Source organism: Tamandua tetradactyla, chromosome 20 (genome assembly GCF_023851605.1).
Source record: "Tamandua tetradactyla isolate mTamTet1 chromosome 20, mTamTet1.pri, whole genome shotgun sequence".
NCBI classification, from domain to species: domain Eukaryota; kingdom Metazoa; phylum Chordata; class Mammalia; order Pilosa; family Myrmecophagidae; genus Tamandua; species Tamandua tetradactyla.
Genome location: NC_135346.1, coordinates 22,050,175 through 22,067,829, shown reverse-complemented (window position 1 = coordinate 22,067,829; position 17,655 = coordinate 22,050,175). Strand labels below are relative to the sequence as shown.

General features: G+C 50.5%; 1 protein-coding gene across 1 annotated transcript; it reads left to right on the top strand.

Moving 5' to 3' along the window:
* Positions 1 to 845: 845 nt before the first annotated feature.
* On the top strand, positions 846 to 15,975 carry PCDH12 (protocadherin 12). The gene is made up of 4 exons (XM_077137265.1): positions 846 to 4,067; positions 7,317 to 7,414; positions 9,304 to 9,446; positions 15,131 to 15,975. The coding sequence occupies exons 1-4, from the start codon at positions 1,191 to 1,193 to the stop codon at positions 15,550 to 15,552; spliced, it is 3,540 nt and encodes a 1,179-aa protein (XP_076993380.1). The 5' UTR covers positions 846 to 1,190; the 3' UTR covers positions 15,553 to 15,975.
* Positions 15,976 to 17,655: the final 1,680 nt, after the last annotated feature.

Here is a 17,655-nt window from a genome sequence, read left to right as displayed (position 1 = left end):
GGGGGCAGGAAGGGAGGGGGAGGGGCACCACACAATCAGGTCAGAGAGGTCCTTACAAGCTTCTGGAGTCAAGACCATGGGCACCCTCATGGGTCAGCGTGGCCAGGGACTTCCCCCTGGGCCAACATGTGAGCCAGGGGTGAGCTGTGTGGATCACAGCCCCAAGTGCCAAAAATAACCTTACCGCCCGTGACTCTGGGCCAAGCCCAGGCTAAGGCCTTTCATGCATCGTTTCATTTAATCCTCACGACTTCCTGCCATAAGAACTAATATTCTTATCCCCACTGCTCTCTAAAGATGAGATTACAGAGGCCCAGAGAGGTTAGGTCACTTGCCCCAGGTGACCCAGCTGGTCAATTGCAGAGCCAGGTGGTTTGCTCTGAAGGCTGCTCTTTTAACTGGATCTGCTTCCCATGAGAAAAAAAAAGGGTATTCAGGACAGCGTGAAGACGGAGAGGTAGACAAGTGTGGGGAAAAGATAGGAATAGAAGAGGAACCAGGGAGAAAAGATGGGAATGGAGAGAGATGAGGAACGGAAGAGACACAGGTTACGTGGCGCCCAGGAGGGGCATCAGTCCCTGTGCAGGCGGGCAGGCGGGGCCTCGGGTTCTCTGACCACTTGGCTACAGGACACCTGCCCTGCCCTCCGTGCTGCCTCACTTATGGACAGCACCTCCCCATCCGGCCTGTCCCTGGAGCCCTGGCCGCATCCTCCTCCACGGCAGGCCACACGGCTCCACCGGAAATGCTCTTTCTCTAATTGGCATTGAAACTCACAGCCCTCCCTTTTCCTGTAGGTGGGGTTTCCATAGGAAAAAGCTGCTTCTCTGTTTCCCCAGCCTAGCAACTGTTTGGAAATCAGATCTCCGCATCCTGCTCCTCTGGGTTAAGTCCCTCTTTCACCGGCTCTTGTCCATCATTTGCCAAAGTCGACCAACTGGCCGCTGTAGGAGTCTCCCCTGGCGGTTGTGTCCATGCTCGGACTTCTGAGATCTCTTCAAATGAAGATGACCTTGCCTGGGAATCCTGCTTGTTCCATCACCATCTAGCTATGGGACGAGGCTGTGCCAACAGGTTTGGGGGCAGGAGAACGGAGCTAATCAAGCCACCTAGGAAACATTGGAGGACTTGCCCAGCCTTTAAAGGACTCTAGCGCTTTCTGAATCTAGCCCACTCTGGTGGTAAGCACGATGCAACTTCTGCAACTTCTGTTGGGGCTTTTGGGGCTAGGTGGCTACTTGATTCTTTCAGGGCACTGTCAGGAGGTGGCCACCCTCACCGTGAAATACCAAGTGTCAGAGGAAGTGCCTTCTGGCACGGTGATCGGGAAACTGTCCCAAGAACTGGGCTGGGAGGAGAGAGCTGGGCAAGCGGGCACTGCCTTCCAAGTCTTGCAGCTGCCTCAAGCCCTCCCCATTCAGGTGGACTCTGAGGATGGCTTAGTGAGCACGGGGAGGCGGCTGGACCGAGAGCAGCTATGCCGGCAGCGGGACCCCTGCCTGGTTTCCTTTGACGTGCTTGCCACAGAGGCTCTGGCTCTGATCCACGTGGAGATCCAGGTGCTGGACGTCAACGACCACCAGCCGCGGTTCCCCAAAGGCAAGCAGGAGTTGGAAATCTCCGAGAGCGCCGCTCTGCACACTCGGATCCCCCTGGACAGAGCTCTCGACCCAGACACTGGCCCCAACACCTTGCACTCTTACGTCCTGTCTCCCAGCGAGCACTTTGCCCTGGATGTCATCGTGGGGCCTGACGAAACCAAACACGCGGAACTCGTTGTGGTGAAGGAGCTGGACCGGGAGGTCCACTCATTCTTCGATCTGGTTCTGACGGCCTACGATGGCGGGAGCCCCCCCAAGTCGGGCACCAGCTTGGTCAAGGTCAATGTCCTGGACTCCAATGACAACAGCCCTGTGTTTGCCGAGAGCTCGCTGGCACTAGAAATCCAAGAAGACGCGGCCCCCGGCACCCTCCTGATCAACCTCACTGCCACGGACCCTGACCAAGGCCCCAACGGCGAGGTGGAGTTCTTTCTCAGCAAGCACGTGCCTCCAGAGGTGCTGGACACCTTCAGCGTCGATGCCAAGACGGGCCACGTCATTCTGCGTCGCGCCCTCGACTATGAGAAGAATCCTGCCTATGAGGTAGATGTGCAGGCGAGGGACCGGGGGCCCAACCCCATCCCAGCCCACTGCAAAGTGCTCATCAAGGTTCTGGACGTCAACGACAACGCCCCCAGCCTTCACATCACCTGGGCCTCCCAGCTGTCGCTGGTGTCAGAAGCCCTCCCCAAGGACAGCTTCATTGCGCTCATCGTGGCGAATGACTTGGACTCAGGAAACAATGGTCTGGTCCAATGTTGGCTGAGCCAAGAGCTGGGCCACTTCAGGCTGAAAAGGACCAATGGCAACACATACATGCTGCTGACCAATGCCACGCTGGACAGAGAGCAGTGGCCGCAGTACACTCTCACTCTATTAGCCCAAGACCAAGGACCCCAGCCCTTATCAGCCAAGGAGCAGCTCAGCATTGAAATCAGCGATGCCAACGACAACGCGCCTGCGTTTGAGGAGAGCAGGTACAGGGTCTATACTCGGGAAAACAATCTGCCGGCCCTTCACCTCATCACCGTCAGGGCTCATGATGCGGACCTGGGCATTAATGGAAAAATCTCATACCGCATCCAGGACTCCCCGATTTCTCATCTGGTGGCTGTTGACTCAGACACAGGAGACGTGACTGCTCAGAGGACACTGGACTATGAACAGATGACCAGCTTTGAGTTCTGGGTGATCGCAGAGGACATGGGGCAGCCCCAGCTTGCATCCCACGTCTCTGTGTGGGTCAGCCTCCTGGATGTCAATGATAATGCTCCAGAGCTGGTTCAGCCTGTGCTCAGCGATGGCAAGGCCAGCCTCTCCGTGCTTGTAAACGCCTCCACCGGCCACCTTCTGGTGCCCATCGAGACTCCCAATGGTTTGGGTCCAGCGGGCACCCCCACATCATCACTGGCCACCCACAGCTCCCGGCCATTCCTTCTGACAACCATTGTGGCAAGAGACGCGGACTCGGGGGCAAATGGCGAGCTCCTCTACAGCATCCGGAGTGGGAACGAGGCCCGTGTCTTTGTCCTCAGTGCCCACGAGGGGCAGCTGTTCATCAACGTCACCAATGCCAGCAGCCTCATTGGGAGTGAGTGGGAGCTGGAGATAGCGGTCGAGGACCGGGGCAGCCCGCCCTTGCAGACCCGAGCCCTGTTGAGGGTCATGTTTGTCACCAGCGTGGACCACCTGAGGGACCTGGCCCACGAGCCCGGGGCCCTGAGCACCTCGGTGCTGACTCTGATCTGCCTGGCTGTGCTGCTGGCCGTCTTCGGGTTCATCGGGGCTCTGCTCATGTCCCTCTGCCGGCCGGAGAAGAAGGACACCCGGGCGTACAACTGCCGGGAGGCCGAGTCCACCTACCGTCAGCAGCCCAGGAGGCCCCAGAAGCACATTCAGAAGGCAGACATCCAGCTCGTGCCTGTGCTCAGCTGCCCAGGGGACGAGGCCTGCGAAGTGGGACCGCCGCCCCCGGACGCGGGTAAGGCAGCGCTGGTGGAGGCAGGCTGGGACCCCTGTCTGCAGGCCCCCTTCCACCTCACACCGACCCTGTACAGGACTCTACGTAACCAAGGCAACCAGGACGCGCTGGCCGAGAGCCGAGAGGTGCTGCAGGACCCCGTCAACCTCCTGTTCAACCACCCCCGGCAGAGGTACGCCTCCCGGGAGAACCTGACCCTTCCTGAGCCCCAGGCTGTGACGGGCCAGCAGCTCTCCAGGGCCCCGAAGGCGGCGGGCAGTCCCGTAGGGAGGCCGCCCAGGCACCAGGGCAGCGAGGAGGCCCCATCGGGCCCAGCCACTTCCTCGGCCACCCTGAGGCGGCAGCGGCACCTCAACGGCAAAGTGACCCCGGAGAAAGAGTCAAGCCCCCGTCAGATCCTGCGCAGCCTGGTCCGGCTGTCCGTGGCTGCCTTTGCGGAGCGGAACCCTGTGGACGAGCTCACCGTGGATTCTCCTCCTGTCCAGGTATCTCAGGGGTGGGCAGCCCCCTTTCTGGCCACCCTGGACCACCACCAGCCGCCTCACATACCCCTGCCACCCTCTCATTCCTTACCACAGGGGCTCGCCCGGCATAATGTGAGGTTGTGGGTGGCAGTGGTTAAGGACAGAGCTCTGGGGTCAACAAACTTAGCTGTGTGATCCTGGGCAAATTACTTACTGTCTCTGAGCCTTATTTCCTCATCTGTAAAATAAGGATCCCAGCAAGAGCATCTGCCGCAGGTAGTTGACCTGAGGATTTGCTCAGCTAATTCCCATAAAGCACTTACCCCTGGTGCCTGGCACCAAGTAGGTTAAGAGGACCAGCTTTGGAACGAGGCTGCTTGGGTTCAAATCCCAGCTCTACCTCCTCCTAGCTGTGAACCACAGGGAAGTGACTCAACTTCTCTACTGAGAATGTCAATGTGAACAGTACCACCTCCTCAGTGTGCTGTGAAAATGAAATGAGTTAATGTACTTAAAGCCTCTAGAACAAGGATTGGCACGAGGTCAGTGCTCAGCCCATGATTGCTGTTGCTTCTGCAAAGCACCCCTCCATCTCCACTGCCCTCGTCTCCTCCGGGCGCCCTCCCTGTGAGGTGGGCCGCCACAGCGCTGCAGTGCACCAGGGGTCGCATAGCTCACTGGCTGGGCTGGTGGGATGGGGCAGTGGAAACAACTTTGGAACTTGAGAGTTAGGCAGATCTGGGTTCAAATCTCAGCACAGTCACTTAGGAGCTTTGCAACCTTGGACATGTCCTTTTGACATCTGAGCCCCATTTTCTTCATCTGTAAAATGGGATTATGACACCAAACTTTCCCTGTGCCTACCTTCCAGGGGATGAGAGGGTTAAATGGGTTGATAAAAACCAGTGTCTGGTGACCGGGAGTCACTACAGACAAATGGGAAATCTTTGTCAGAAGTGGTGCCTGAAATCACACCCAGATCTGCTCCTCTGAATCCCACACAGTTCTCACTGCACCCAGCTGCCCTCCCAGGCCCACTTCTGCTGGGCCAGGCCGTCAGCTCAGGCTTCCTGCGGAGCAAGGATGCCGCTTCCTTCCCCCACCCCCTCCCCAGGAAGCCACCTGGAGAGGGACCAGATGCTCTCTTGAGAGTCTCATTCTGGCCTCCGTGCAGCCACAGAGGTTGCCCAGAGCCATTCGTGCCTTCATTCGTTCGTTCGTTCATTTATTCATCAAATACTTACTGGATAAACTCTTTGTGCCAAACACCGTGCTAGTTACTGGTGAACAGAGACAACAGAGAGCAGGCACTCTGAGTGATTCTGCTGGGGCCATGGAAAGAAGAGTGCCCACTTGAGAGTAACTTGAGGAAATGAGGCGACTCGCCCAATGCACCCGTCTATAGCTGCACAGGGCTGCAATGGAGTCAGGCACAGGGTTTAATTCCAGTCCTGCCACTAACTGCTTTGGAGCCCCTGTGAGCCTCAGTTTCCACCTCTGCAAAGTATAATAGCATCTCATAAGGATTAAATGAGATTTTATACTACCCGACCATTAGGTGCTTATGTGATTTGTGTACATTGACTCTTTAATCCTCATAATCACCCTAGACATGGGTTTCATTGTTCCTTTTTTTACTGTGGAGGGAACTGGGGCTCAGAATGTTTAAGTAATTCCTCAAGGCCACATAGACGGAAAGTGAGGCAAGGGCAGACTTAGGATTTGAACTCGAGTCTGACCAACTCTAAAGCTCACACTGGGAAGTGACCCTCTGTGATGGTGAGCAGCACAGGGCTTGGCACTCAGTGACTGTCCCTTAGGAGGGCTTCTGTCTGGGCCAGGAGGTGGGATCTGCCCAGAGGCAGGCCATGGAACCCTGACCCTCCCATGTCACAGTGACACCCACTCCTGGCATCCCCCTGAGATCACCACTTACTGCCTCGAGCTGCCCAGAGGGGCAGAGTGGCCTCCTGGGGAGCTGTGGGCCCAGGAGGCGGAGCCAGTGTGCCTAGGAGTAACAACCCAAACTCCATGCATCTCTGGGCATTCTCAACTTTTTCAAACCACTTTATTAATCCCACAACCCTGTGAAGAAGGCAAGGAGGCATAGTCTCTAATACACCACCTAGAGATGAGGAAACAGAGCCTGAGAAGGTTTGAAAACCTGCCTGATGTTACACAAGCTAGAAAGCGCCTGCAACCTGAGCTCAGTCTCCCGAGACCTGGTCTGTTGGTCTTCTCCTCATAAAGCCTTGAAGAACTGGCCATGGCATCTCAAGCCACTCCTTGCCAACACTTTCTCCAGCCCTCCTGAAATTCCATCTTTCCTGGCTTTCCAGCCCGTGGTGCCTTCCGCCTGCAACGCCCTCAGCCCTCCCCATAGCCTCATCCCAGCTCCACTTGCCAAACTCCTGTAGAGCCTTCGGGTTTCAGCAGAAGTGCCTGACACAGATCATGGACTCAATAAACATCTGTTGTCATAATGAATAAACTCCCTCTAATGCCCCCCTCCCCCTTCCTCCATGCTTCAAGTCGGGTTAGGGGCCTTCCTCGGCTCCCGCAGAACCCCAACCTTTCCCAGCCACTGGGAAGGAGCCCCCTAGTAATTGCTGCTCCCTCTGCCCTGACAGGTTGCAAACTCCCCAAGGGCAGCGACTGGGTCATCTTATTCTCATCTCCCCAATGAGCACAATGACTGGCACAAACTAGCACTCCATACTTGTGAATGAATGAAAGCATGAATAAATGAATGATTAAATGACCCTGTCTTGCCTTCTCCACAATATAGTCATACATCCTGGCCCACAAAAAATGACTGAGCTTGAATACTGCTGGGCTTGCGGGTGGGGTGGGGGAGGGGACATAACTCTCTAAAATAATCCTTATCAAATTAAAGAAAAAGATAATCCTTATCAAAGTAACAGTGACTTTGGGGTCAGGAAATGCCCATTTCACCCCGCCCCACAGGCTCCACCAGGAGGAGGTCACTCTGGGGAACGAGAGTGACAGGGCTGGGCCCAGAGGCCCCCCTGTCCCCACCCCTCTCTCTCCCTCAGGTGCCCGGGTCTGAGATGAGTGGCGAAGCAGGGAACCTCCCCGCACAAGTCCCGTCTCCACTGCCCGGCACCATCCCCCCAGCTGATCACACAAACATCTGAAGCCGGAGGAAAGACTATAAAAAGAAAGCTACCGGCATTGAGGGAAACATCCGGCGAGGAAGTGTGCTGGGTCGGAATTGTGTGGAGTCAACAGATTTTTCCTGTCTTGTAGCAAATCTCCCAGCTGCTGTCCTTGCTGCATCAGGGCCAATTCCAGCCCAAACCAAACCACCGGGGAAATAAGTACTCAGCCAAGCCTGGCGGCGGCAGGTAAGCAGCATGTAGCCCCACAGGCTTCTAGAATCCCCTGCCCTTCCCCGCTGCCCCGAACCCCTGCGGCCTCTGGAACAAAGAGTGGAGCAAATCCCCAGACACTGCTCCCCCAGGACAGGGCAGCAGACAGCACCCGCCCCACCCCACACCCCTCCCAGCCAGCTTGGTCCTGGGGCGACTGTATTTATGGTATTTACAGCACCCAGAGTCACTAAGTCACTAGGAAATGACTTCATCCAAGCTCTGTCCCCTGATTCCAGAGGCGCTGGGCTACCAGCTTGCCATCTGTAACTTTCACCTTTCTTTCTCTTGACCATTAAACATAATATGAAGTCTCCCCCTAGGAAAGTGGATGTGTGGGTGTCTCCCTTGGAAGAAACCTCAAGAGGACATCTAATTGAACTCCTTCTTGATACAGATGGAGAAACTAGCTCTAAGGAGTTCAATCCAACCCAGTTTTGTAACTCTGAGCAAATCAGATGATCTCTCAGGACCTCAGTTTCCTCATCTGTAAAATGGAGGACACAACACTTTCTTTGTAGCAATATAGTAAAGATGGAACGGTCAAATGTATTCTAAGCCCATAGCTCAGTGCCTGGCACACAGCAGGTGCTCAAGCAATGCTGAGTCCTTTCCCCTTGAGGCAGCTTTGCTTAAGGTCACATGGCAAGCGAGTGGCAGAGCTGGGAGGGTCCCTTAGGGCTTCTGGTTCAGTGCTCTTGCCTTGATGACTTACAGCTTCTTTTTAGCAAGGATGGTGAGTTAGTACAAGGCAGAGGTGACTACACGCACTCCACAGTCACCTTCCCCTGGACTGGAATTCTTGCTCCATCGCTTAATCCATGGGGACCTTGGAAAAACTGCCTAATCTCTACAAGTTTTGGTTTCCTCAGCAAAATGGGAATGATAACGAGAGAACCAACCCCTCAGGGGTATGAAAGATTTGAATGAGAAGGTATCTGTTCCCTGCATAGCTCCAGATTTCACTCAGAGTAATTCTCAATCGATGCTAGTCTTGTTATTACTCAGAAACTTGCTATTTCTCTGCTGATGTCTTCACAGCAGCAGAAATGGTCACGAGGACCCCCAGGCCTTCAAGCCCCTCAGGGAGCCTTCCCACCTGCAGGGTGAGGAGCCCTGTCTGGCCCTCCATGCTTAGGCAGTCCCAGGAATTGGTCTCCCCCAAGAGGTAGAAAGGATCTGTGGGAAAGAGGGGCCAGGATAGAGAGTGGGAGATTGGGGTGTGGGTGGCAGATTCTGAGCTGCTCTGGGGTGTCTCCTCCTCAGCTGCACCCCCTTTGATTCTGATCTGGAATTTGGCCTCAAACAAGGAAGACGGTACATTCAGTCATTTATTCCATGAGCACCTACTATGCACCAGGTATGTTGTGAGCACTGGCAAGAGAATAGGAAATGAGACAGACAAAAATCCCTGCCCTCGCTGGAGCTTACATTCTGACGGATGAATGACTGCATTCATTTACCCAAAGTTTACTAAACTCCCATTTTGTTCCTGGCACTGTGAAGTCATTGAATGAACAATGGGGAATAAATACCAATGCCATTTGTAATTACTGCCATTTGCTGAGTGCTTATGAGGAGCCAGGCATTGTGCTAAACCCTTTATGCACCACATCTCATTTTCCTTCATAACAACTTGTGAGGTGGGTGTTATTTGTTATCCCTGTTTCGCAGCTGAGGAAACTGAGTCTCAGAGTAAGCAGCAGGGCTGGGGTTGGTTGGTCTTGCTCTAAAGCAGGCTGAGCATGCAGTTCCCTACATGGATGCATGGATGCTGGCGTGATCAGATGAATGTCCGTCCGCTGGAGTGAATGAATCTCTGCATGTATTTCCTCACGAATGGGCTGGGTCGGCGTCCTTTGCAGGAGTGCGGTGCTAGATACAGGTGCCAGGATCGGTGGCCAGGTGGAACCAGACCTGGAGGAAGGGGTCTTGGACCCTGAAGGGGACCTGTCTGTGAAGCAGCTGCTGGAAGAGGAGCTGTCCAGCCTGCTGGACCCCCACACAGGTAGGACTCCCTGCTTCTGCACCCAAGATCCTAACACCCCCAGGCTTCAGTGTTGTGCTCCTAGGCCCTGTGGGGAAGCACAGCCACTCGGCCTCCGCCAAGGAACCTCAGCAACAACTCACTTGCCCCGGAGCCTCATAAGGTATTCATTGGTTTAAAAACCAGGTTCTACTTTGATTGTTCATTTTTAAAGTCATCATCAGAATAGTGGACAATCACTGAGGTCTTGCTTTGCGCTAAGCACAGGGATGGGGCTTGGGGGGTGCACCTTACATGATCTCAATTAGTCTTCAAGCAGTCCTCAGAGGTAGGTATTATTAGCTCCAATTTACAGGCGAGCAAATTGAGTCTCAGGTCGTCTAGCTCATCGCTGGTTGAAGGGGGAACAAAACCTGAGCCCACCTGGCATCAGGAGACTTCCCCTTAAAGCCTAAACCATTCATTTGCATTTGTTCGGTGAGTTTAAATTTCCTCTCACTCTGAGAACTGAGCTGACTCTTTAATGTGCTAGCACTTCTAATTTCAGCAAAAAGATTGCTTTTTTGAGAGAGAGAAACAATTCGTTTTGACAATAAATCCGTAATTTGAAACTTTAATTCAAGAATCTGCTAATGTCCCCTGCTGCAGACATCGGCCAGCCTCCATCAGGGAGTGCACCACAAACCATCCTTACACTGTGGTTTTCTGCTTCTATAGCTAGCAATCCATTTCTCCTGTGAGCATATCCTGTCTGCTCCATCTAGCTGCAAACACGCTGCAGGCGTGGCAAAGGCTTCCCTTACCTTGGTTGAAAGAAAAAAAAAAGACTAACCTTTATTGAGCGCTTTCTCTGGGCTAGTCCCTTTTCTAAGTGCCTCATGAAAAGAGTATGAGATAGGTGCCACTCATGATCCCCAAGAGGGGCGAGGTTGTTTAATAATTTGCCCGAGGTGGTGGAGATAATAGTTATTAACACAGGCCGCGTGGCTCTAAATTTTAGAGCCGTGACATCTTAATACAGTAGCCACTGGCCACATGTGGCTATTTAAATTTAAATTTTAATGAATTAAAATTAAATAAAATGAAAGCCTCAGGGCCTCAGTCACACTTGCCACATTTCAAGTGCTCAGTAGCCAATACGCGGCTAGCACCCACTGCTTTGGACAACAGGTATATAGTAAGCTTTGCAGGGCGGCCTTGTCTAGACTCTAGAATTGTGCTGTTCAAGATGGCAGCCACTAGCACATGGCTTCTGAACAGGTGGAAATGGCTAGTTTGAATTGGGATGTGCTTTAAGCATAAAATGCACTCCAGATGTCAAAAACAGTATATTTAAAAAGAATGTAAAATATCTCATTCATTTTGAAAATAATGAGTACATGAAAACGAAGGTATTTTAGGTAGGATGAGTTCAGTAAAAATATCTTTTTAATTAGTTTCATTTGTTTCTTTTAACTTTTTAAATGTGGCTACTAGAAATGTTTAAATTACACATGTGGCTTGCATTATCTCTCTATTGGACAGTCTGGGCTACAACCTGGGCACTCATTTCCCGCGCAATCCTACCTCCCCGTGTACCTGCAAATCCTGGGATTTAGCATGGGGGAGGTTTGCTATAAAGTGGGGGGACAAAGAGGGAGGTAGAGATAGGAAAACCTTTTGCTGCTCCCAGGGCTGGACTGTGCTGGTGCTACTGCTGAGTGTGCTTGAGACTGCTGCTGTTTTTGCGGCTTCAAATAAAACCCCCATCTAAAGGTGTGATGATGATGACAATATCTTATGGGTTGCATGAGCTCATTGGAGTCTCACAACCACTCATCAGAATGAATGCTACAATGTCACCATTTCATAGGAGGAAAGGGATGATCAGAAAGGTTAAGCAATTTTCCCAAGGTCACACTGCCCCTAAGTGGCAAAGCTGGGAAATCAAGCTTTCCCAGGTCTGCCCAGCACCCACTTTGTAGTTGCTGTATGTTCTCACACACCCCAATGATTTTGTCATTCCAAGCTTCATTCCTTCAGAAGCTCTCTGACCCCTGTACAAGGAAAGGCCTGATTCTGTAACATCGAAAGATTCTCAGCCTTATCACCTCAGAGCTCAGGGAACTAAGGTTTACATTTCCTCGGCGAGGGTTAATATTTACATTCACTCCATCGTTCAGCAAATATTCCTAAGCCCCAGGCACAGAGCTGGGCCACAGGATCCAGTAAGGAAGGGCCAACCCCATCTTATGACCACACTGTCCAGCACTGACAACATAAGGTAGAGACTTCATTATCATTATAAAAATGATTAGCTTTACTTTTGAATAAGTTTCTCAAATTATGAAAGAATAATTGGTTAATGCAGAAAAGAAAGCTAAACAAAAAGATAATAAAATCACTTCTGCCCAGGGATAATTTCAGTTATCATTTTGGAAAATCTCCTTGCACCCTTTTTTTTTTCTATGCACAGATTTCAACTTACCTTAAACAAACATTGAATAAACGTTAAGTTGTGCCTTTTGGGGGGAATGGGGTGGAGAGTGCATGGGCTGGGAATCAAACCTGGGTCTCCCGCAATGCAAGTGAGAATTCTACCACTAAACCACCTATGCACACTATGTATATGGAAAGTACAGAGTTCCATATACCCCCTTCTCACACACACAGTTTCCCCCATTATTAACATTTTGCATGAGTGTGATAATCTTTATTACAATTGATGAAACAATTCCACTATTCACTATAATCCATAGATTACATTAGGGTTTACTCTTTGTGTTATCCAGTTCTATGTTCATTATTATTATTATTATTATTATTATGGTAGCATACGCAAACTAAAATTCCCCATCTACCTACTGTCAGACAATTCATTAGTGTTAATAACATTCACGAAGTTGTGCTTCCCTTATCATCATCCATTGCCAAAACATTTGCATTACCCCAAACAAAAACACTATACCAATTAAACATTAATCCCCATTCCCTACCCCCACCCACCCCTGGTAACCTGTATGCTAGTTTCTGACCTTATAGATTTGTACATTCTACTTATTTCATATAAGTAAGATTAGGCAATATTTGTCCTTTTGTGTCTGGCTTATTTCATTCAACATGATGCTTCCAAGGTTCAGCATGTATAAGAACTTCAGTCCTTTTTTGCAGCCAAATAATATTCCATGGTATGTTGTTTTAGTTTCCCCAGCTGTTAAAATAAAAGCCATACAATGGATTGGCTTAACAACAGGAATTTATTGGCTCATGATTTCAGAAGCTAAAAGGCCTGCTTCTTCCTAGGGTCAGTATATTCTGGCTGGCTGGCAATCTTTTGGATTCCTTGACTTTTCCATCACATGGCAATGCACATGGTGGTATCTTCTCTTTTCTCTTCCCCGTTCCATTGACTTCCAGCTTTTGGCTCCTCTCTATGCCTTCTCTGTCAGTGTCCAATTTCCTTTGCTTAGAAGGACTTTAGCCAAATAGGCCCATCTTCATTCAGTGTGGGCACACCTTAACTAATAACATCATCAAAGGTCCTATTTACAAAAGGGTTCACACCCACAGGGCCACAGGCTGGGTCTGAACATGTCTTTGTGGACGACATGCTTCAATTTCCAACATATGTATGTTCCACACTTTGTTTACCAATTCATCTGCTGATGGACGCTTGGGTCACTTCCACCTTTTAGTAATTGTGAATAATGTCACTATGAACATTGGTGTGCAAATATCTGTTTGAATCCCTGCTCTCAATTCTTTTGGGTACACACCTATAACTGAGAAGTCAGGATTTAAGGGATGATTATGATTACTGAATCATTGTATAGATATTCTTTTTGTTTTCTGGTATATTAGACTAGACAGAGGGAAATACCTGAAATCTCTGAACTGTTATCCAGCTGCCTTGAGGTCTGATAATGATCATATAGCCTTTATCTTGTGCCCTTGTGATTGTAAAAACCTTGCAACTAACCATGACTTGTACCCACTTTATCTGGTTTTTCCACTTCGGAGTTGTGTGATCACTAAAGACAGCCTAGAACTAACCCACCTCAATTTCAAAGTTGTCTTGGTAACCAAGACTGGATCTAACTAAAATGGGCCCACCTGGCATGCACAGAAGCTTAGACTTTAATCTATAAGTCACCTATACCTCATTATAATACTAAAAATCACTTCCATCATCATATTAAGGCTGCCATTTTCTTACATGCCATGTAAGAAAGCATGTAATCAATCTGTGACTAAGCATGTAATCAATCTGTGCATTCTCAATAATTAGATCACACCTAATTACATCATCTGCAATTAGATGATCTCATTATCCTAAAACCTGTTCATTTTTTGATACTATAAAACTATCAGAATTACTGCAGTTTGGAGAGAGAATTTTGGGCCAATAGGTCATCTTATGTCCTGCTTTGTGTCTAGCAAAAAACTCTCCCTCTTTGAAACCCTGGTGTCTCAGGAATTGGTCACCTGAGAGCATTAGGCAGAGAATCCACTGCCTTTGTCTGGTAATGTACCTTGAAGTAGGTTTGAACCTACTTCACTTATCTTTCTGAGGAACCACCAAACTGTTTTCCACAGAAATAGGCTTCCGATTTCTCCACAGCCTCAACAACACTTGTTGTTTTCCATTAAAAGTAGCCATTCTAATGAGTGTGAAGTAGCATCACATTGTGGTTTTGATTTGCAGTTCCCTAATGGCTAATGAGTACCTTTTCATGTATTTATTGGTCATCCATATATCTCCTCTAGAGAAATATCTATTCAAGTCATTTGCCCATTTTACAATTGGGTTCTGGGGCTAGTTCTGGAGACAGAACATTCTGTGGAAGGGAAGGAACTAGGGATCTAGAGGGCAGTTTTTTCATTTCCCAAACACCAGGCTGACGTGGCCTTCACACTCCCCAATCCCTCTCCTGGGACGGCCTTCAGGGAGCCAGCCCCTTCCCAGCCTGACGCCAGGGTATCCTGCCTGCAGCTTGAGAGGTGAAGCTGTGGAGGAGTTCGGGCATGGGGCCAGGTGGTGACAGAGCAGGGCTTCTGGGACCCAGGAATTCCAGAGGTCACAGGTGGGCCCCTGGAGCTTTCCAGGGAAGGAAGGGCCAGCTCTTCAGAGAGCAGGTGGGGTGGTGCAGCCACAGAAGGCTTTGAAGTCATCAGACCTGGGATCAGATCACATGGACAGCTTCTTTGAGTTTCAGTTTCTTCATCCATAAAAAAGTGGGGGTAATACCCTTGACCTCAAAGGTTTGCGTGAAGGTCCAATGAGATAATTTATGTAAGTTGCTTGACATGTAAGTACTTAATAAGTGATCAGTATTATCATGGGTATGAACAGAAGGCAGCATCAAGCCAGGAACTCCAGCCTTGGCTTAAAAGGGGGGGGGAGGGGAGAGTATTTTTCCATTCTCAGCTAGTGGTGCCCTGAGGGGAGACGTCTCCTGGAGGGGATAAAAGCCCTGGGGCACGTGGACTGGGAAATTCTGTAGAAGCAGGCCAATTTGAAGGCTGGGCCTTCCACCTCTTCCCGCCTCCTCCCCAAGCCCCCAGCTCACCCTCCCAGCCGCCTTCCTGCCCCCAGGCTTCTCTGTCTGTCAAGCCCTTTCCTTCCTGTCCCCCACTGTCGGCCCTGACTGTCCCCCTGCCATTTCCCTTCCCTCCTTGCCCTGCCCCCAGCCCTGCCCTCACTGTGCTCCTTCCTCGCCCTGCAGGCCTGGCCCTGGACCGGCTGAGCGCCCCCGACCCGGCCTGGATGGCCAGGCTCTCTTTGCCCCTCTCCACCAACTACCGCGACAACCTGTTCTCCCCGGACGCCGCGACCTCGGAGGAGCCGCGGACCTTCCAGACGTTCGGCAAGGCGGCCGGGCCCGAGCTGAGCCCCACGGGCTCGCGGTTGGCCAGCACCTTCCTCTCAGAGATGAGCTCGCTGTTGGAGATGCTCCTGGCACAGCGCTCCAGCGTGCCCGTGGAGGCCGCCTCCGAGGCGCTGCGGCGGCTCTCTGTGTGTGGGAGGACCCTCAGTCTGGACCTGGCCACCAGCGGGACCTTGGGCACAGAAGCCCAGGGGGGCCCAGGTGGAAAGAAGGGGGCCGAGGGTAGGACCGGCAGCAGCAGCAGCAGCAGGGGCCTGTGAACACACCTTGGGGACCTCTGGATCCTGGCGTTGGGGGCCCTGGGAGATGTTTGGGAGCTGACATGAGCAGGTTTCTAAAATCTTTGAACCCGATGACCAGAAGTGGCCTGAGAACTTCAGGGTGACCAACACTAACCCTGCAAAGGAGGCAGGGGCCTAAGAGAAAGGGCTGTCTGACCAAACCAGGCTCCCTTGCTAGTGGTGGCTCTGCATATAGATTTTTTTTGGAGGACCGAGAACAGTTTTCAGCTGAGACAAGTGTTTGCTGGCAAAACACAAGTAGAGAGCAAAGGGTCAGTCCTCTAGCAGCACAGATTGAAGATGTGTCACAAGCAAGAAAGGATAGCCTCGTTGGATACTGGAAGATGGGAGGGCAGGATCCTGAGCAATGCTCTCTGACCTATTAATAAAGGAAAAGCAGTGGTTCATTTTCTTATTTGTACCTGTCAAGAGGGAGGAGGGAAGGGAACCAAGGGAGGGTTCTTTGTCATCCAATCACTGTTAAGTGAGTGGTGCTGGGCCTGGACAGGCCTGGGGGAAGTTGGTAAACCAAGTTAGGTAAGCAAATGTGGACGTGCAAACTGTTGACCATACAACTCTATTGCTACATTATCAAACAATCTGCTTCTCAGCTGGAAAATTAGGTCAAAGAAAAGTGCTACTATTTATAGAGCACTTACATAAGCCATCTACCTGCCTTTACAATATGATTTCATTTAATTTTTACAACAATCCTGGAAGGGAGGTATTATTATCTCCATTTCAGACAAGGAAATGAGGCCTGGAGAGTTTGAGTGTCTTGACCAAGATCAAACAGGAAGTAGAGGCAGAGCCAGGTTTTGGACCGAGGTTTATTCAACACCAAAACCTATGCTCTTGACCTTGGCACTAGACTATCAGCCAAGGAAAGGAAAAGGCCCCAAAGGTGGGCTCTTGCCAGCAGTGGACTTGCTTGAGCCCCCCATAGGAAACCCTTTAGAAATGAACATTTCCAAAGCCACTCAGGCCTGCACATTTCTGTGAATTTCCAAGTGCAAGATAAGTGGGACGTTGATCCCACCTGACACAGGCCTGGGTCTCTGCAGGTCCCTGCCTTCTCCCAACGAGTAGCCGTTCAGGTACAGAAATCATTTTTTTCCCAGCCTACCATTTGTGGGTAAATCTTTGTCACAGCAGGTTCAGACCTGTGAATTTAGACCCCAGAGGACAGTGTATGAACTCAGTCTATGAAATCAACACTGACAGTAGAGAACCTTCCAGGGGAGGGGGTGAATGAAGAAATAGCAAACACTTTCCCAGAGCTCAGCCTTATAATTTTCCTGGAAATTTCCAAGTAGTCAGCTAGCTTCTCAACAGCTGTTCTGGACTTTGAAGGTAAGAAATTCTTCTCTGTGCTCCTCCTTTTATCCTCTTTTGGAATTCAATAATTAGGTCCATGGAAAGGGCCAGTCATCCTCCCAACTAGGCATAATAAAAATCACGCAAACCTAGAACTGGGTTTCTGATCACCTAACTCCAGGCCGAAGTGATATCTTCACAAGCGCTGTGATTTTCAAGCTGGTTTACAGAGCTGTGGGATTCTGCAGGTCAGTGGGAAGGCCAAGGGGGAACCAAGCAGTAGGGTCTCTGGCTCGTTCAAGCTAATACCTGGCACAAAGTCGACACTTGATGAATGCTTGTTGAGCAGATGAATGAATGAACAGGTAAATGTGTGCTTCTACCCTGAGCCTCTTCTATTTATATTGGAGTTCCATGTAAGATTTCATTAGAAAAAAAATGGTTCTATTATATAAAAGCAAAGTCTGACTGGCAACACTAGAGTAGAACATGCTGCCCCCAGCTACAGGTGGATTTTTAGTGCAGAGCTGATGTTAGGGGGCAGAGGGTGGTGATGGGAAGAAACAGGTGGAGAAGCCTGGGCCATGGATGGCAGCTGGGTCATTGTACGCACTAGATCACTGAATCACTCTAGTTCAAAATCTGTAGCCCTGAAGAATATGCAAAACATTATGTCTAACCATTATTTTTTTAGGCAAAAGACACGCAGCTCTCAGCAAACTCTCAAAGGAACATGTGACTTATAAAAGGTTATGCAGCTACTCT